This window comes from Coprinopsis cinerea (assembly GCF_000182895.1).
Source record: "Coprinopsis cinerea okayama7#130 chromosome 7 map unlocalized cont3.7, whole genome shotgun sequence".
NCBI classification, from domain to species: domain Eukaryota; kingdom Fungi; phylum Basidiomycota; class Agaricomycetes; order Agaricales; family Psathyrellaceae; genus Coprinopsis; species Coprinopsis cinerea.
This window is the reverse complement of record NW_003307538.1, coordinates 2,107,088-2,125,272: the sequence shown is the minus strand read 5'-3', so window position 1 is coordinate 2,125,272 and position 18,185 is coordinate 2,107,088. Positions and strand designations below refer to the sequence as shown.

The following is an 18,185-nucleotide window of genomic DNA, read 5'->3' as shown; positions in this document are numbered from 1 at the left end:
TTGGACGTGTAAGGGCTTGTTTTAGCGATCGCGGGTACGAAAATGCGTACCCGGACCCGGACCCGCCCTTACCCCTACCCGAAACCCGCAGGGTCTGCCGTACCCCTGCTTTTCACTAAGGCCAACATAAGTGAAATAAAGGAGATGTTGAAATTAAAGGACCACCACCTGTCCATCAAACCGTCAAAATTGAAATGAAAAGTCGCACAGGCTTAAATGAAGTCTCACTACTTATCTCAAGTGCTGCAGTGACAGCTGTCAACGAACCCATTAATGTTAATGGCTGTCCATCAAATGGGCGAAATGAAGGCTTCTATGAAAAGTCCCACGGGCCTAAATGAAGTCTCACAAAATCGAGCAGCATAGAAACGACTCCTTACGGACTCGTAAAAACCGAACATGGCATATATGTTGCTAAGAAGACTGAAAAAATTGGATCCGGTTTGGAAGGAAGGATTGGCAACAAGAGGATTCGCGGGAATGTGTGTATTAGGAAGAGAATAGGCAGAAACGGATGGGAAATTCAAATTGTCTGGACTCGTGACGATCGGGGGAGCAGGAGAGGGCGTACCAGCGTTGGGCGGTGCACGTGCGCCACCACCAATAGCTCTACCGAAACCGGCAACACCTGGTTGCGGACCGCGAGGTTGGGGAAAGCGGTTGATGTACCGCCCGCCGGGCCTGAGTATGTTACGAACTGGGGGCGGTGGTTGTTGTTGCTCATCATCGTCCACCGTCTCGGGAATGGGGCTGGGAGGGGATGTTTGGTATTCTTCGGGCAAAGGAGTTAAAGGCGAGTCTCCCCATTGGTTCTGCCAAGGGTCGAAAATGGGTGCGGGAGTACGGAAAGGATTGGCTGGTCGAGAATTCGCCATTTCGACAAAGGCGAGATCCTCCAAAAGGGCGTATGCAACGTTCGCTCGGGCGTAATCTTCACAAAGATCAAAAATGGAGCCTAGGCGGGGCTCATAACCTGTTGAGCTGACACGGGCAGCTAGAGATTCACCGTAAGGGCTGGATAGTGCAGAAGAAAGGTGAAAGCTGCATTCTGTACCTAGAGATTCACCGTAAGGGCTGGATCTACGATAATGCGAGTACAGGTACAGTAGCTATGAGAGAGGATACTCACAGTGCAGAAGAAAGGTGAAAGCTGCACTGCAAGTACCTCGCGAGTCGCGTATGTGTATGTAGTCATGTGATCGTAGCTCTCGTGCTCGATCATGAAAGTAGAACATGGGCGATGGGACATAGACTATCAATGTTTCGAAAGTATGAGCTTAGGTCAATTATTAGCTTGACAAAAATGTGACAAGTCTACTCACGGCTACCCATAAGAGTTCCATACATTAACCTGAGGTGGCTAACAGTCTCTCGTGAGAGAGATAGAATTTGATGCACGCTCTTCTCATCTTCAAGCGTCTGTATGCAGAGCGACTCCGAGGCTTCCTCTAGTTGGGTAAAGTCGAGACCGCTGTTGAGGAAGTGAGGGGAAGAGCTGGTTGGCATTATATCGGGATCAGCATTTAGTATTTGAAAGTACTTGAGTGATGACTTGGAAGTCGCTAGTTGTAGTTTGAGGTGGCATTCATCTGGGATGGTGTCTTCCCCAATCGCCGTGTATGAGACGCTGAGCCATTCCACTGTGGGAGCCAATCGCCGAGGAATCACGGGAGGAAGGTCCCATATATAGTCGAAAGCCAGCTTCTTGAGCAGGCCTCCGTCTTGACGAGTGAGGAATTCCAGAAGAGCCGCTCGAGTGCCATCCTTCAGGTGGCACCAGTTGACAGATAAGGAGAAAGAATGAACGTTATCGAGTTTCTGCAGTAAAGGACGGAATAGCTTGTCGAGTGCGACTATTGTTGCTTCCAGGTTGGGTTGAAAAGCCCCTGAAAATTGAGGACACGGGGGAATTCTGTCAACGCCTATGACATTCAGTTCCCTGATGTACGGGATCAAGTGAGGGTGAGTTTCGAGCATCGATAGCGAGTGCGTCAAGTGCTGTTCTACTGTCGGACGAGTTTTCTTCTCTTCTGGAGAGGTAAAACTCAATCTGAAGAATATCTGTGTTCTGCAGCGATGTAGAAGAGAAGGGGTTGACAGCGATAAGGCGACGAGCGCTTGAAATGCAGGATCCGTCGTTGGCCTGGCTGGCGACCCGAATGGTGGGTTGACCTCGCGGCCTAGCTCGTCGATGACAGATTCGAGAATATCGCGACCAAGGAGGGCCATGGAGTCTGCGCTGTGTTATGAGAAGGGGCCTAGGGCCTAGGAGTAGAGCAGGAGCTGAAGGCCAGTTTGGGCGCCGTTGATCCTACATGCAGACTACCGGCGTTTGCCGAATCCGAATTCCAGTGGGACTATGTAAGCCGTTCAACGACTTCAGTTGATCAGAAACGACATTAACCAAAGCATTGTCGTCTTCTGTAGACCAGGGTGTCGGCGGTCGCTTACTGTGCGGCGGTCAGATTTCATGTCTTTCACTGGGCCAAATACGAGTATTGTCACAATGATGTCTGGAAGAACAAACGTCGCCGACTAGATAACCTTGAACTTCTTCAACCATCTCCAATGAGGCGAGATATGTCCCCTCACTCGTCTCGCATAACCGAGAGTGTACAGACATCCACCCATCAGTACTGATATCACGCTGATCAGCCCTGCCCATCGGAACTGGGAGGGTTTAGCAAGTCCTATCGTGATCGCATACTTTGCGAGGTCGAACATATCCTGGGCGGCATCCGTAAAAGGTCTGGATGGCTCGAGGGTAATAAGAATTTACCTGCATGATGAATTGGATGGACGTCAATCTCGTTCGTCGAGGATGGGATTCCAAGGATTCTTGCAGGATTTGGACTTGGGATAAGTCGAACATCCAGAGCCCGATTCGAGACAAGGCCATCCCTGTAAGGGTAGATTAAGTCAAAGAAAAGGGAGAGGCGTGTGGATACTGACCTCCGAAAAGCATGGCTGCGTTCCAGGGCGGTGTGCTGATCTTTGTTACACGCTCACTGGACCCCACATATAACGAGACAACGACAGGGATCAAACACGCGAACTCAGACCTGGCGTCAGTCGTATTAGTTAGCGGATACCAACCCACAATCAAGCACTGGCGTACCAGATGGCCCAACTACCAGTCCGAACTAATCCAATACGTTGCATGACAAGAGGAAACAGCAAGGTCCCTATGAGGCCAGCGATAGTACACACTCCCCGTTGTGCGGCCAAAAAGGGATCAGAGTAGTTCAGTGTATTTTTGAGGAAGGTGAGCATGGTGCCGTCGAAAGAGAGGACCTAGAGGTTCATTCAGAACTCGAGAATTCTTAGAGCACCGGAAGAACGTGATACATACCGTCAAATAGATGCTGGCAATCGACAGGGATGCTGAACGATAGACCATGTCAACAAGCACAAACTGTAGTTGAGGCGAGGGACGCACTGAAGAACACCGGGAGCTTGCTGAACTCTCGGAGGTCGTGGGCGAACTCCCGAACTGAAGCGGTCGATTTCCGAAGCAACTTTCTTCCGATTGATTCAATTTGGGCATCCATCGCCTGCGAAGAGTGCTGTTCTCCGTTTCCAATAGAAGGTGGACTTGGAATGATCCCATGTTGACGAGCCTGTAGCTCAGGGAAGTGTCGATAGACCACCCCACTGAGGAACATCTATGTGATTGGGCTCGACCGGTATTGAAAGAGCATTCCGAGAATACTCGCCTCGAGGACAAGTGCTACGCCAGACATACCGGCCAAAAAGGCAGCTGCAAAGGGGTAATGCACGCCTGCGGACAACCCAGACACAAATAGGGGAGCGACAAGATCGCATATGAGGTCCTATGGTTCGATAAAGTGAATCAGTAAACATGTCCACTACGAAGAGATGTGCGACATACCACTCTTCGTATCCAGGTATTCATCCTTGTAAGCCGCTGCGACGAACCCCTTCCGATAGCAGAAGGCCACTCTCTCTCCACACTAAGCGTCAAACACACGCTAGAGACCTTGAGCACGCATCCAGCAATCACCAATACTCCCAACATGGCATCGTCCCTCGGTTTATTCCCCCTTTCAACTGCATGGGTGATCTCCATCCTCGATCCAGCGAGTCTGAAGAAGACCAGAAACACGGAGTATATAGCCCCACAGCATAGTTTTTGAATTGCTGTAGCTGTCCTCGCGACTCGAAGCCTGTCATGTTGATCGACGAACCTGCCTGCTAGGTTTGAGAATAGGATCCCAGACGTGGTGGTGCAGAGTCCAAAGGTAGATGCGGGGACTAGAGTGGTCGGGAAGAGGGGCACCAAGAAGAGGTAGGTCGAGAATGTAACCGAGCGATCTTGCCAGGCGCTGCGGTGGCTACGGTTATCTTACAGTGTCGATGCAATGGCCGAGAAAACCACGCACGAGGAGAATCGAAGCAAGCACAACATTGCCAGGCCTTTGAGGGTCACTTGGGGAACGGTGTCATTGTTGGCTTCAGCAATTTCGAATTGCTCAAAACGTTGCCCGGTGACCGATGGTGGGCTGGGATCTGGTTCTACGGGCGCTTCTTCGACCAAAGTGACCGTCTTGTCATCATCAGCGCGTTTGCCAGGGTCGAACACGGCCGAACTCATCCTTGGAAAAATGACCAAAGCGAAAACATAGAGTATTTGAATTTATGGTGCCACGATTCTGACATTGCCGATGCGAAATCTTGCCCATTCTGGATCCCGGGGTGTGGTCACTGTCAGAAGTCAGAAGTGGACCCGTGCCTTCGTGAATTGATCCTGGAAGACGAGATTGATGGCCCATCAATTCCAATGTTTTTCTATCTCTCCTTCCTTCGTCCTCCTCCAACCCAAGCACCTTTATCGTCTCCGATCTTAATAACGCCCCAAATATCCAACGACCTGCGCACAGAGCCTTTCTTATCCGTTCAAGACCTGTACTACTCATGGCTTCAGGAACCCGAACCACGCACGGCTAGAAATGTCGCGCCAAAAGGACCAGTGTTCACCCAACCGACTAAATTGACAACGTACAGACAAGCGACGGCGTATAAAGAGATCCCCGTTCCATTACCCAAAAATCTGCGCGAAGGACAGCAATGGAGGCTTATTCTTATGGTGCAGAACCGGATGGACATCCTGAGCATTGATTTGGGGAAAGAGGACATCGGTGCTGGGATACCTTTTCCTGTTCTTTCGATGCCTATCTTGTTCACTGCGAGAGCTGGCAGATGGGCACCGAAGCAGGAGCAGATCGAGCGATTGTACAGGTTCTCTGTAGCACGACCAGAGCTACCTTCTGTTCCAGATGGTGGACAGCCATCACCTAGCACGGCCGGTCCATCTGTACAAAATGTCGCTCTACGCATTCGAGAGCAGACTTCTTTTGATCTCGACAAAGTAAGCATCTTGGTCTTCAACACTAAGCTGAATATGTTGACGATGTATAGCGACTTCTAGAAAATCTGGGATAGTGGGATTGGATTGAGTTCTTGGCTTGTCAAATTGGCCGAGAGCTCCTCAACTGGAGGGTTCCAGCTTGGCCAAGAAGGGTCCGCCTTGAGGGAGAGGTTGAAGGAAATCATCTTGAATACCTCTCGACAGAGGATCCTGGAGCTAGGTAACGTCCTCCCATCTACCCCTTTCCCGTACAACATGATAACGCGATTCAAAGGTGCTGGCATCGGCATCGTGGCTCTAGTACTTTCTGTCTTGCGAGCCAACTTCCGAGCTACCGAGAGTGCAGAAGAAAGGGACGAGATTCTCACCACCGATCTGGGTATGTGCGCTTAATACCTTCAATAACGCTTTGTTGACGGAACGCTCTGCTAGATTCGGCCATCCCCCTCCTCGAACACAACATCGCCACCAACCAACGATTCTACCCCTCCGTAGAGTTGAAAGCGGGTGTTTTGAACTGGGAAGAAGACTATATCTCCCAAGTCAAAGAAAGCGGTCCCAAATTCGACCTTGTCGTGTACGCTCGCATTGCCTGTCCCCACACCTCTGTACGACGCTGACATGCTCTTCCGCGTCCATAGGATGGCTGACGTGACATACAACACCTCATCATTCCCGGCTCTCGTCCAGACACTCAAGAGTATTTTGCAAGCCAACGAGGAAAAGAAACCTCTTATCGTCCTGGGGTATAAACAACGAGATGAATCGGAAAGATCTCTGTGGGAGATGGCAAAGGAGATTGGGATCGACTTTGTGCCAGTTGGCGAGGTGCCGGGATATGGCGAAGCGCCGATCGAGATTTGGATCGCATAAGGCTAGATGTTCAGGCGTGTAGTGTATGGAAACGAAACGATTCTTATTACAGTTCGAGCGGTAACATCGAGTGCATGGTCTATCATATCAGTCTGTCCGTCCGGTAGGTCAGAATAAGCAAGCGAGGCAGGACTTCAGTCGCTATCGTCTTCATCATCTGTATCCACCAACGGGATGAAGCGTCTTCCTTCGCGCTATACAGACATCGTCAGACGGAAGTCAGAAAAACTGTTCATTAGTCACGTACAACAGGTTCCTTCATTCGTTCCTGGAGAGGACGGGGACCGTTGTTGGTTGGTGCGCGAAGGAGCAGCGGCTTATTAGCTTCTGGCCCAAAACGTGGTGTATTGCTCGTGGGCTTTGTTGCCGTTGCTGTTGTGATGGTCGAGCTACGGCTCAGAGACACCATACCCGCCGGGGGAGGCATGGTCGTATTCTTCGCAGCTTGCGAAGTCATACGTTCATTTTTCAAGACTTGCGGGGTCTGAGCAATTTTGAGCGCCCTCCCTTCTCCAGCAACCGCGTTTCTTAGAGAAGGTGTAACAGGCTTGGGTGTAAAGTTGGATATATGCACCGGAGTCTTGGAAGTGGAGGAGAAAGCGAGCGGGGCGATGGCAAGGGGTTTGATTAAAGGTCGTCGTGCCAATGCGGCCCTGTTCAACAATCGTTAACGAAGACCATCCAATACAGTATACAACCATAATGGTGCATACCTCGATTCTTCTGCTCCTACCCTTGAGGGTCCTGGTGTTGCTGATTTCCCAGGGCCCACGAGGCGGGTGGACGAAGGTGGCATGGGTCTCTTCGATACCGAGCGCTGATTGGAGCCTGGCGGGAACGGGAACAAATCTTGGAGAGGGCGTCGGGGTGTGACAAGTGGCGCAGACCTTTCGTTCACCTGGGGTTTGGTGGAAGGACCTTCAGAATCTGTCGAATACTTGATGAGGTCCGGAGATGAACTGGGAAAAAGGCGCTGCGTAAGCTCTAACGAAGGCTTCTGAACGCTCCTTGGTGACTCTATGCGTCGTTTCTTCTGAGCAGAACCTGGGAGTGGCTTGGGCGGGGATATTTCCTGGATATCGGAATCGACGCGTTGTCGTTTTCGCAACGTTTCTTGATGATAGGACGGTTGGCGTTTCTCGATGATGGTCTGAGATGAAGCATCCGTTCTCTGGGTTTGAGAAGGATTCGCCAGGGACGTCGATGGTGCGAGCCGAGGAGGCAGTGACTGCAAGAGAGGAAGCAAGGGTGTCACGGCGTTCAGAATGAGGTTCTGCTGGGCCTGTAGGTTCTGAATTGCCTGAATCTGGGTCTGAAGCGCTTGCGAATGGGTTTGGTTGAACTAGAGGGATGGCACGGTGAGTAAATAGTCCCAATGGATATCGTCTCGAGTACCGCTTGCATCGCATCCAAGCGCTGATCAAGGCTCTCAAGCCTCAGCTCGACTTTGTTCATAAACGCATCCAGCGCTGCGCTCTGAGCTGGACTTCCAATTGAGCTCTGCAGCTGTTTCTGACTCCTGTTAACTAGCGCACGCAAGGATTTATTTAGAAAAAAGGAAGAGATTGAAGGGGCGCAAATGGAAAACCTAGATCTATAATGTCGCCTAAGAGCTTATCGTGTTCCTGTTCAAACGTAGAACTCGTTTTCCTGAGTTCCTGGCTTGTTTCTTTCACGTTTGAGATCAGAGCCTCGACGTGACCAGAGAATTTCTCCAGGTTCATCTGGGTGTCGTGTAATAGTACCCTCATCGTCGTTGCGTTCTTGTCCTGAGGAGCCAGAGGGGGAAGATTCGAGATGTCCAGTCCATTGTTCGGTTTTTGTTGGTCATTGCGGAGTAAATGAGCCCAAAGCGTTGCAGAACCAGTCCTAGCAGCCATCGAAGAAACAAAATAGGGGTCAAGCCATTCACGGAAGCGCGTATCTGGTCGCAAAGCCTGGGAACTTTGTGACAGGACTGTCACACCGTTACGCGTCGCGTTTCTGCGATCACATGATGGTATATCCCTTTGTTGAAGACTCTGATTAACCGCCAATTTCAATAATGGCTCCTCCGCGTCGAGCTCGCTCCCCAAACGGCGCTCGCGTTCATTATGAAGAAAACTCAGAAGGCGACGACAGCGAGCAAGAAACCCCGCGACTCCAGAAGTCGCACCTCAAAAAACGACTGAGCGAGGCCTACATCCCGGATGGCGACGCCAGCTTCACGTCCGAGAGCGGCCAGCCGGGTCCTGGTGGAGCACGGGCGCCTCTCAAATCCGTGAATATTAACGACGACGAGGCGGAGAAGAGGAGACGGAGGAAGAGCATGTATCCTGGAATGCTGGAGAACGCTGTCGCAGGCCCCTCATCCGAGGGTAACCAGGACGTCTCGGGCGATTCGTCCAGGACGATGGGCAGGACCAAGCAACTCCTCACGTCTGTGGCATCCCAGCCCGTGCCCAAAGTTCAGATCGACATTGTGAGCTCGAGATTCGAGGAATGGATGAAAATGGCGACCGACAACGTACGCTTCAAGTCCTTTCATTTTTTTCCGCTTTGGCGAGCTAACCTTTTGCCCTGTAGAAAATTAACGCGGGTAACTCATGGGACTTTGCGCTCATCGACTATTTCCATGACATGTCGCTGTTGCGGAATAATGACGACAACTCGATCAACTTTCAGCGCGCGTCCTGCACTTTGGACGGTTGCGTGAAGATTTGGACGTCGCGTGTTGACAGTCTTGGAACCGAGACGGGAAAGCTTCTGAGCAATCTTGCGTCCGGCAGGAACGACGATGACGACGACGAGAATTCCGATAACCCTGACGGTGGTCCGACGCAGAAGAAGAAAAAATCGTCGCGGTCAGGCAACCACTGGCTTGTCAAGGACTATGCAGCTATTCAACTTCAAAAGTTCGATCTGGAGTTCAGCGTTGACCCTCTGTTCAAGAAGACCAGTGAAGACTTTGACGAGGGTGGTGCCCGAGGCTTGCTCATGAACCACCTGAGCTTAGGCTTGGGAAGTGATGGTGGAATGCGCGTCATTTTCGACGCCAGTGACTCCGTCTTTAAGGAGGACGACGAAGTTGTGGACGAACCGGTTGACCTTATTGACCTCAGCGAACTTCGGGGTGAGTAGCCCCAACGTCGCCCTGAACATTGTACTGAACGGTTGTTGTTTAGAGAAATTCCTCCCTGACTTGGAGGTTCTTGAGAACAAAGCTATCTCCCACTCCCTCGCCGGGTTCACTTTCTCGAAAGATTTCGACTTTGACAGTCAGGGCAACACCCAACAAGAAATTACAACAGCAAGATTCGATGACATTGACGATGATAACGACTCTGACGATGGTCCAGCGGGAGGCGACTTCCACATGGACGTTGACCAGAATCCTGGAGCAGTGGAAGACTTCTTCGAAACTCAAGACGGCGCACACGACGACTATGCCTTTGGTGGTCAAGACATGGGTGGTGATGATTTCGGCGGGGAAGGGTCGAACGGAGGGTCGGTGGGACCTGTTGCTCCTGGCGAGGACGGTCCAATGGGTCCTCCTATGCCTTTCGACCCTCGTAAAGAACCCAATCAACGCGAGTTGTTCTTGGCCATGGACGGAGAGGGAGATGGCGCATTGGACTACTTCGACAGTCAGTTCCGCAGGAATTGGGCTGGCCCTGAGCATTGGAAACTGCGACGCCTTCAAAATGGTAAGCATGTTTCCTGCATCCGTATTGGTTTTACGCGATTAATCGCCTTTGTTCTACAGCAAATCTCAATTCTAATAACGCGGGCGAGAACAAGCAACCAAAGACCAGGACGAAGAAGGAACCTGTGAAGATCGACTTCTTAACCCCTTCAGAGAAGAGTTTGAAGGCGATCAAGGAAGAACTCTTTGCGCCTGTCGGGAAGGGTCAGAGCATCAATCTACCGGGCACTGGACCCAAAACTCGGAAGAAGAAAGACAAGAAGAAAGATGACCATCGCTTGCCAGACGATATGCATTTCTCAAGTCGACAGTTGGTCACCCTCTTCTTGAAGCCTAAATTCTTCGTGAGTATTTCTATTGCCTTTGCATCTCGTCAGAGACTTATGGTTTTCTGCAGTTGAAGATGCGCGGGCGGCGGGCAAGAATGAACAACGATGACGGCGAGATCGACGAAAACTTCTGGGCGCAAGCTGCTGCTGATCAAGCTCGAGCTCGTGAAGGAGATCAGGACGATGGTATGCTCTCGTCCATTTGAGGTTGGTATCCTTGCTAAACGATGCACTCCAGATGGCGGCCATGTGCCCTTCAGCACCCAATTCTTCAACGACGATGACGATGATGGTCCTGGCGGATTCGACGATCCGTATGGAGAGATTGGTCCTTCCGTTATCGATGCTGGCGAGCAGGATTTGTTGGCCGCTACTCAAGGCCAGACCAGGCGCATCAAGCCCGAGGCAATCAATTACGCGAAACGAGCTAAGCGTGTCGATGTTCGCAAACTCAAAGAGAACATTTGGAACCACCTCGACATTGTTGTACCCAAGTCTAAACCGGAGGACGGAATGGTGTGTGACCCCAGATGTCTTTTCTAGCCCAAGCTAATCGGTCCTCACAGGACGTGGACGATGATGAGAACGAGAAAGACAAGAGGCCTCCTACTGATCCAAACGAGGCCCGCCAATTCAGCCAAGTCGTCACTGGCCTCAAGAACTCGTATCCGGCCGACAAACTGGAGGAGATCAGCACGAGTTTCTGTTTCATCTGTTTATTGCATTTGGCGAACGAGCAAGGTTTGAAACTTGAGACGGCGAGTGGCAATGGGGACGGTGACGATATGCCTGTGGATTCCATTATCCCTGATGATGATGACGACGAGATCGCTGCTGGTAAACCAGGGAATGACCTCTGGAGTATAAAGGTCAGTTGGCTCTATATTGAAGTGGCCAATGCACTAACACGTTTCGTGTCATAGATTTACCGCGACCCTAATGCAACGCAATCAGCATGATACCCTGTGCATATGGACTTGTAGTAATCCCTAAATATTTTTTATTGTCTTGTTGCAGTCTTCTGGTTGTTGTGGTTTCCTATCTTATCCTCCTGTTGTAACGGCTAGCTTAGAGCACATAAAGTACATTCTTGAATCGTCCTGTATAATGGTTCTTTCAAAGCTACTGTACCATTTCGATCAATTCGACCGGGGGTCTGACCGATGACAGATTGGTCGAAATGTCAAATTCGACCAACAGGGTTGCGACCGATGACCTCAACAAAATTTCGACCGAAAATCAACGACATCACGGTAAATTCTAACTTTTTCGTTGGATTCTACTTAATTTCTTTACTTTAGTGTTCGTACACAATCTATTCAAAGCCACTTTTTAGGGGGGAAGAATTGACCCTTCGCAGTTTGGGAATAAAATTTCGACCGGAGCTCTGATGACCGATGACATGATTCCAAATTTCGACAAACCAGAGGGGGTATGACCGATGACGGTCGAATTGATCGAAATGCTACAGTACGCGGAGCCATGTTTGTATTTGGCTCAGTGGGATTTGTTTGGTCGTTTGAGGCGCGTCGGTAGGGCGCTATTGCTTTGCTTCCTCCCGCTCACAATGTCTCTTCGTGATTCCAATGTCGTGATACTTGAAACCAGCAGAACATCCATCCGCGCTGGACTGGGCCTGCATGATCTCCTGAAAACGCCCACCGTCGTACGTGTATTCCCAGCAGCCCGTAATAGTAGGAGGGATTCTGGATGAATGCAAACTAATGTCGTTTGTTGCTATCATAGGATATCCCGGCGCGTGTGGGATTGAGAAAATCGGGAACCAATGGCGTGGAAGACCCCTCTGCCTCGACTAGCCGTGCTGCTAGCTCGAAACCCAATGGCACCAATGGGGGACCTCAGGTGCACGACTATCTCGTCGGTGTGCAGTTGGATGAAGCGCTTGCTGGGCCTGGGGCCGAAGATGTTGTCGTATCATGGCCATTCCTGAATGGAACAGTGTCTGACTGGACACAAGCTGAAGCACTATGGTACGCTCCCAGTCTATCTGCCTCCAGAGTCCAAGCCAAAGTATAAACCAGGAAATACGTGCTCTTCAACCAACTTCAACGACGTCGCGCTCAAAATGAGTCGCCAGTCCTTCTCACCCTTCCCGTTCCTGTTCCCTCGCGTACCGAATACGAAACTGCTTGTCAAGTCTTTTTTGAACGGTTCAATGTACCCGCATTCGCCATCCTCGACCGCCCTCTCGCCCAACTCTATTCTGCCAACTCTCTCTCCGGAGTAGTCGTCGACATCGGGCTCGAAACCACAGATATAACACCGATTAACGAGGGAACGCTCGTTCACCATGCAAAGTTGTCGACGAAAGTAGGAACTCGGACGTGCAAACATTACCTCGCACACCTGTTAAAGAGCAATTCGAGCGTGATGCAAGCTATTTCGCCGGCTTCGAACCCGCTTCCAGACGCAGAACTCCATTTCACGCTCGTACGACTGGCGAAGCAGCTGGTCGCGGCTGGATTGATCAAACCTCCCTCTTCTGGAGAATTGGCAGCCCCGCCTGAAGATGAAGGCGTGACGGATATCGCGGCTGTGGTTGTGGCAGGAAAGGAACGCGCCGTGATCGAGAGTGGGATGAAGAAAAAGATGAACGCGAAAGCTACAGCAGCGGAGCTGGCGAGGGCGAAGGAAATCGAGGCTATGGATTTGGTTACCGTCGAGTTTGAGGGGAAGGAGGTGACTGTTGGAAAGGAGAGACATAGGTTTTGTGAACCGATTTTTGATCCTGAGATTGTCGAATCTCTGGGATTAGAAAAGTTCGCTGCGCTAGATGCGACTGGTGCAACAAGCAATCTGAGCGTGGCGAAGGGGGAGGAAGGATTACCGCCTGTGACATTGACCGATGCGGAGGGGCAGAAGATTAGAGCGCTGCAGGAGACAGTTGGGAGGGCTGTTAACCTCGTGGATGTGGACCTCAGACAGTATCTCTGGCAGGGCTTGTTGGTTACTGGAGAAATTACGCGGTTTGTCAAGGGTGTGTCTCCCCATTGGACTACTTGATGCGTTTTCTGACGCGAAGCTCTTCCACCAGGCATTGGTATCTCCCTCCAATCACGACTGCAACCATTCCTAACTGCTTCGGGTCTTGACACCGATGTTCAACCCCGAGCAATCCGTGTCATTAACGTTCCCGAGTATTATGCTGAATATAGAGACACGGGCAATGGTTATTCTGCTTTCTTGGGCAGCAGCATTGTCGCAAAAGTGAGTTCTTTGCTTCTTTCAATGCATGTGATCTTTCGAACGTTGTTACCCCTTATCTTTTCCCTTGCACCTTGTTTCTGATGGGATATGGATATTTTACTGATGGCGTTGTGTCTTCTTTCGAATCTTTCTAGATTATCTTCAACGACAACAGCCAGTCGAATTATGTTTCTAAGGCTGACTATACCGCCAAGGGGCCACATGCAATCATAGAAAGTACCCCATCGTTGTTGTAATATCTCTATCTACGTACGACCTCTGGCGTCTGGTCTTGTTGATTTAAGCACTGATACTTGCCTGTATATCCCTAACAAGCCGCTCACCGTGATGACAAGGATGCGGTTCAGTTTAGTGTTTGCCTTTTCACCCGATTTGTGAGCGTTGGGGGCCGAGTCTATATTTGGAAGTGTCCTTGTTAGAACGAACTGCCCATCACTCCACGTTTTTTCTTTCTCCTTGTTCCCCTCACTCCTCGTGTCCTTATGACGCCCGCAACCCTACTTGCAGGCTTCTCGGGCTACAATGATCCTTCCTCTACCGGCACCTCCGCTGGTTCAAATCGGGGTTTTCCTACAAGGGCGTTAAATAGACAATTACAAGGCAACTGTGACGCCGTAACAGTCAAGAGCCCTATTGTATTCGACCTCAGGTGCCGGTATTCATCTGTCGACGCTCCTCAATTGATGACTATATCTGGCCATCGACTAATGAAGAACAATAAGGTACTCCGGATTGTGTAGGGCTATAAGTATTACAGCACTTCCGTTGACTTGAAGCCAACAAACCCCCTTCTCCCTCGGGCTCTGCATACGACGTCTGGCTTCCTCTGGTTCCTGTCTTGACGAACTTCTCTTCCTTCTGTTACGACCCCTGATCTTCATTGCTGTTGACTAGCACTACATTCGCTCCATATCCATCCAACCAACGCACTAGAATCCTCTATCCATTCAAAATGTTGAAGAACGGATCTTTCGCTGTTGCTGTTATCCAGCGCCAAGTCGTCGTTGTACAAGGTTAGTACATCCTGTCTACTCATACCTAATGCGCACGCTGACTTTGCTCTCACAGCTACCCGCACCCACTCCAAACGCGACAAGCAAGTGGACGTGGTCCCCTACATCCCCTTCGGAGGAAGCGACGGCCTCTTCCTCGTCTCCCCTGTCTCCAACATCGTCCACATCCCCTCCAGCGACATCCTCACCGTCCTCTCCGAAGGCTCGCCCTACCCAGAATACGATTCTGAATACGACACTCCGCCCTCGAGCCCCAAAACCCCCCTTCGTGGCTCCTTCGGTACCTCGAAGGAGAGCGCTAACATCGATCAGGTCGATGTTGGCATGATCAGGCTGCCGCCGAGGATGTTGGAGGAGTATGTGCGCTTGAGCGAGAAGCAGGTTAGGAGGAACGAGAGGGCTTGGAATGCCTGGGTCTCCAGGCGCTAAGGCGCTCCACTCAATGTTGTACCAACCATGGCCGTCGCCGTCCTTTCTGCACCATGCTCAAGATACCCAGTCACTCGATGCCGGATCGTCACAACCACAAAACACCCCCAACCTCGCACACTGCTATGACCTATGCTCTGCTCTCTATGCTCTAGATGTATAAACCACCAACCTGTTGTTCCATCGTGTACTTTCATCCCTCGTCTCCCCATCCAGTCGTCACTATGTAGCGCTAGTAACCTCGCATACCCCAGTCCTGTAGCTGTATTTCTAGTTGACCACCCTCGCCACCACTGGCACCCCCACTGTATTTTTAGTTATTTATTCAATGCCTAGATCTCGGGCGACTCTGTAACTCACATAAAACCCTAAAACATGAATTCATCTTCCAAAATTCTTGCAAGCCATTCCTTTGAACGAACTTGAAACCGTCCGCAGAAGCCCCTATCCGAATTTGATTACATAATACACGCGATCAGTTTTTGTGAGCGCCCCGAGTTTGAGATTTCCAACGTCCTTCTACCCTCCTTCGTTAGGAATTTGAAAACAGTGCTGTTGAAGCACTAAGGAAACATGCTGCGAGTAGTGTATGTAAACTTTATGACTTTTCATTTTGAAAACGCTGACAGAATCTCCTCGATCCCTTCTCGAACCTCAAATCATGGTTTCTCACTCCCTTGGATTCCATGCTGCTCCATTATCGACCTTCTGGGCAACAAACACTCTCAACATCCATATTGCCTGACGCTCTACTCAATATCTTTGTGAAAATGTCACAACCCATCGCACAACCACAGAAAACCCCGCAACGCTCGCTCAAAACGCGCCCTCGAGGCCCGCGAACCAAAAGAAGTCGAGGACCCTCGCTCAGTGATCTTCGTCAAGGGCACACACACCGGCGAAGTCCTCAACAATGTCTTCAAAGACCTCATGTCCCTCAAACGACCCCACGCCATCGCCTTCAACAAGAAAAACCAGATCCATCCCTTCGAAAGTGTTCCCAATCCTTCCCAAGCCTCCGCCGCCGCCGCTTACTCTGCTGCCAACCTGAGCTTGTTGGCTTCGACGAACGCTGGGTCGAGCTCGGGTGGAGCTAATTTTACTGGTCCTACGACTCCTTCGTCGGCTGGTGGGAGTGGGTCGACCTCGCTTGCTTCGCTCGAGTTTTGGTCGATGAAAAATGACGCCTCGATGTTTGTGGTTGGGCAGACGACGAAAAAGCGGCCGCATAATATGACGCTTGTGAGGATGTATGATCATAGAGTGTTGGATATGCTCGAGTTGGGTGTGGACAACTATGTTGCGATGTCTGATTTCAAGGTGTGTATCCTCGATTGTGCTGGTTGAGTATTGCCTCATTCGTTTTTTGCTCTTTACTATTGCAGACGCCAAAATGCACGCCGGGAACTAAACCCCTCATCCACTTCGCCTCGGAACTTTTCGATACACACCCTCGTTATATCCAGCTCAAAAGTCTTCTACTAGATTTCTTCAATGGAGAAGTCATAGACGCCATCCATCTCGCCGGACTCGAATGGGTGATCAGCGTCTCCCTCGGCCCCGTTCCCTCTTCCAACTCCACTTCCACCGACCCATCCTCCTCTTCTGCCAATACGCCCCTCCCCAAAATCCACTTACGAACATACACCATCAAACTCCTCCACTCGGGTGTCCGCACGCCTCGAGTCGAGTTGGTACCGATGGGACCTGCACTCGACCTTTCGCTTCGCCGTAACACCTCACCTGCAAACGACTTGTGGAACCAGGCTATGAAGAAACCCAAACTCGCCAAGAAGGATATCGAGAAGGGATTGGGTAAGAAGAAGAAGAACATTGAGACGGATGAGATGGGCGATTTGAGAGGAAGGATTCACGTTGGCAAGCAGGATTTGGGCAAGTTGAAGGGTCGGAAGATGAAGGCCTTGAAAGGTGGATTGGCCGAGTTTGGACGGGAGGATGATGATAATGATGGAGAGGAGGACGGTGCAGAGGAGAGATCGAGTAAGAAGGCGAGGCTTGAGTAGGCGAGATGCTGTATGTTTTGGTCTCTTTTCGTTGTGTTGTACATATGGGTTGGAAAATTCGAAATGTCTCTTTTGACGAACTATGGTTTTCTCTTGTCAGTACATCCAACCTCCATCGGACTGGGTATCCTATTAGCAAGCAGTGAAAAAAGGTTCACTCACTCGCCTTTGAGCCCGGGCGATACCAGGTATCCCCATAGACCCTCGGCACTTGACTTGAGCTACGTCCTCTCTATTTCAACCCTCGCAAGGGTGCAATCTCGTTCGCATTGAGCAATTAATCTCGCACGCAGCAAGCATCGATCCAAGGACCTGGAAGGTCTCCGTAAACTTTGCGACGACGATGTTTACCCCCAGGCCATATGCCGGGGGCGAAAATCTGTTCCGCAGGTGGGGGTCGATCAGTTCCTAATTTTGTGCCAAGACAAAAATGTTGCGGCGGGCGCTTACCCGGGGGGCGGGGGCGACCGCAGAGAACCACAACAGGCACAACGCTGTTTTCTTGAATTGCCCATCGAACGATGGAATCGAGTGGCAAAAAAGGTTCACTGCCTGCCTTTGAACCTAGGCAATGCCAGGCATCCCCTATGGTCCTCGACGATTCGACAGCTACGTCCTTTGGTACCATACCCTTCATGGGCCACCTCGGTCGGGTGTTTTGTGGAATTGTCAAGTCCTGAAATACCCAGGTACTGTGACGACATGTCTGCTCTGGTATTTGAGCGGCTCGTTGAGCTTCAGCTGGTATTGCTGTGTCATGACGGGAGTGCCTAGCACATTTTTTCATTTGCCTCGGGCAGGGTTCGAACGTCGCCTTCTTCCGGTCGACGCCTATGCATTGCGCATGCAGCCACTGGACTATTCTGCCAGGGCGAAAAGGCGAGAAAAAAGTGGAATACATAAGGGCATTTGGGAAACTTGGAAGGGAAATTGAAATTGGAAATTGGATTGACAAAAAGGTTCACTGTCGGTCTTTGAACTTCGACGATGGTTATACATCTTCTATAGTCCTCGACGCTTGGGCAGCTACGTCCTTGTAGGTACCATTTGCCGCTGTGGGCTACCAATGACTGAATCGGTGTAATGGGTTTGTGTTTCGTGGTTCGACGACTGAGTCTGTCTGTAGAGACGAAATGTCCGCGGTCGGTCGCGACCGGGAAGGCTCACGTTTGAGCCTGTCGTGAGGCGTTCGTATGCCTGTGCTGTCTGCACTTT

The 18,185-nt window shown here is 50.8% G+C and overlaps 8 protein-coding genes across 8 annotated transcripts; 5 read left to right on the top strand and 3 right to left on the bottom strand.

Annotated features, from left to right (window-relative positions):
- Nucleotides 1–290: 290 nt before the first annotated feature.
- On the bottom strand, nucleotides 291–1,506 carry CC1G_05703 (hypothetical protein; the record flags this gene model as incomplete). The annotated part of the gene is made up of 4 exons (XM_001831580.2): nucleotides 291–313; nucleotides 572–994; nucleotides 1,130–1,252; nucleotides 1,323–1,506. 4 exons carry the CDS (start codon nucleotides 1,504–1,506, stop codon nucleotides 291–293), a joined length of 753 nt encoding a protein of 250 aa, XP_001831632.2.
- Nucleotides 1,507–2,535: 1,029 nt separating this feature from the next.
- On the bottom strand, nucleotides 2,536–4,615 carry CC1G_05702 (hypothetical protein; the record flags this gene model as incomplete). The annotated part of the gene is made up of 10 exons (XM_001831579.2): nucleotides 2,536–2,727; nucleotides 2,780–2,901; nucleotides 2,953–3,062; nucleotides 3,119–3,294; nucleotides 3,353–3,384; nucleotides 3,440–3,493; nucleotides 3,746–3,833; nucleotides 3,893–4,106; nucleotides 4,209–4,346; nucleotides 4,404–4,615. The coding sequence occupies 10 exons, from the start codon at nucleotides 4,613–4,615 to the stop codon at nucleotides 2,536–2,538; spliced, it is 1,338 nt and encodes a 445-aa protein (XP_001831631.2).
- A 186-nt stretch (nucleotides 4,616–4,801) lies between these two features.
- Nucleotides 4,802–6,262, top strand: CC1G_05701 (hypothetical protein; the record flags this gene model as incomplete). The annotated part of the gene is made up of 4 exons (XM_001831578.2): nucleotides 4,802–5,389; nucleotides 5,450–5,768; nucleotides 5,822–5,966; nucleotides 6,031–6,262. 4 exons carry the CDS (start codon nucleotides 4,802–4,804, stop codon nucleotides 6,260–6,262), a joined length of 1,284 nt encoding a protein of 427 aa, XP_001831630.2.
- Nucleotides 6,263–6,396: 134 nt separating this feature from the next.
- On the bottom strand, nucleotides 6,397–8,013 carry CC1G_05700 (basidiospore development protein; the record flags this gene model as incomplete). The annotated part of the gene is made up of 5 exons (XM_001831577.2): nucleotides 6,397–6,456; nucleotides 6,510–6,915; nucleotides 6,976–7,604; nucleotides 7,658–7,788; nucleotides 7,851–8,013. The coding sequence occupies 5 exons, from the start codon at nucleotides 8,011–8,013 to the stop codon at nucleotides 6,397–6,399; spliced, it is 1,389 nt and encodes a 462-aa protein (XP_001831629.2).
- A 268-nt stretch (nucleotides 8,014–8,281) lies between these two features.
- Nucleotides 8,282–11,265, top strand: CC1G_05699 (condensin complex component cnd2). The gene is made up of 8 exons (XM_001831576.2): nucleotides 8,282–8,768; nucleotides 8,828–9,374; nucleotides 9,427–9,948; nucleotides 10,008–10,291; nucleotides 10,345–10,462; nucleotides 10,515–10,792; nucleotides 10,843–11,145; nucleotides 11,200–11,265. The coding sequence occupies exons 1-8, from the start codon at nucleotides 8,307–8,309 to the stop codon at nucleotides 11,233–11,235; spliced, it is 2,550 nt and encodes an 849-aa protein (XP_001831628.1). The 5' UTR covers nucleotides 8,282–8,306; the 3' UTR covers nucleotides 11,236–11,265.
- A 578-nt stretch (nucleotides 11,266–11,843) lies between these two features.
- CC1G_05698 (hypothetical protein) lies at nucleotides 11,844–13,740 on the top strand (the record flags this gene model as incomplete). The annotated part of the gene is made up of 5 exons (XM_001831575.1): nucleotides 11,844–11,942; nucleotides 12,023–12,267; nucleotides 12,319–13,274; nucleotides 13,332–13,504; nucleotides 13,639–13,740. 5 exons carry the CDS (start codon nucleotides 11,844–11,846, stop codon nucleotides 13,738–13,740), a joined length of 1,575 nt encoding a protein of 524 aa, XP_001831627.1.
- A 552-nt stretch (nucleotides 13,741–14,292) lies between these two features.
- On the top strand, nucleotides 14,293–15,348 carry CC1G_05697 (hypothetical protein). Its single transcript, XM_001831574.2, has 2 exons — nucleotides 14,293–14,517; nucleotides 14,573–15,348. Exons 1-2 carry the CDS (start codon nucleotides 14,457–14,459, stop codon nucleotides 14,944–14,946), a joined length of 435 nt encoding a protein of 144 aa, XP_001831626.1. The 5' UTR covers nucleotides 14,293–14,456; the 3' UTR covers nucleotides 14,947–15,348.
- A 368-nt stretch (nucleotides 15,349–15,716) lies between these two features.
- On the top strand, nucleotides 15,717–17,116 carry CC1G_05696 (ribosome biogenesis protein RPF2; the record flags this gene model as incomplete). The annotated part of the gene is made up of 4 exons (XM_001831573.2): nucleotides 15,717–15,816; nucleotides 15,872–16,266; nucleotides 16,332–16,966; nucleotides 17,071–17,116. The coding sequence occupies 4 exons, from the start codon at nucleotides 15,717–15,719 to the stop codon at nucleotides 17,114–17,116; spliced, it is 1,176 nt and encodes a 391-aa protein (XP_001831625.2).
- Between the last annotated feature and the right edge of the window lie 1,069 nt (nucleotides 17,117–18,185).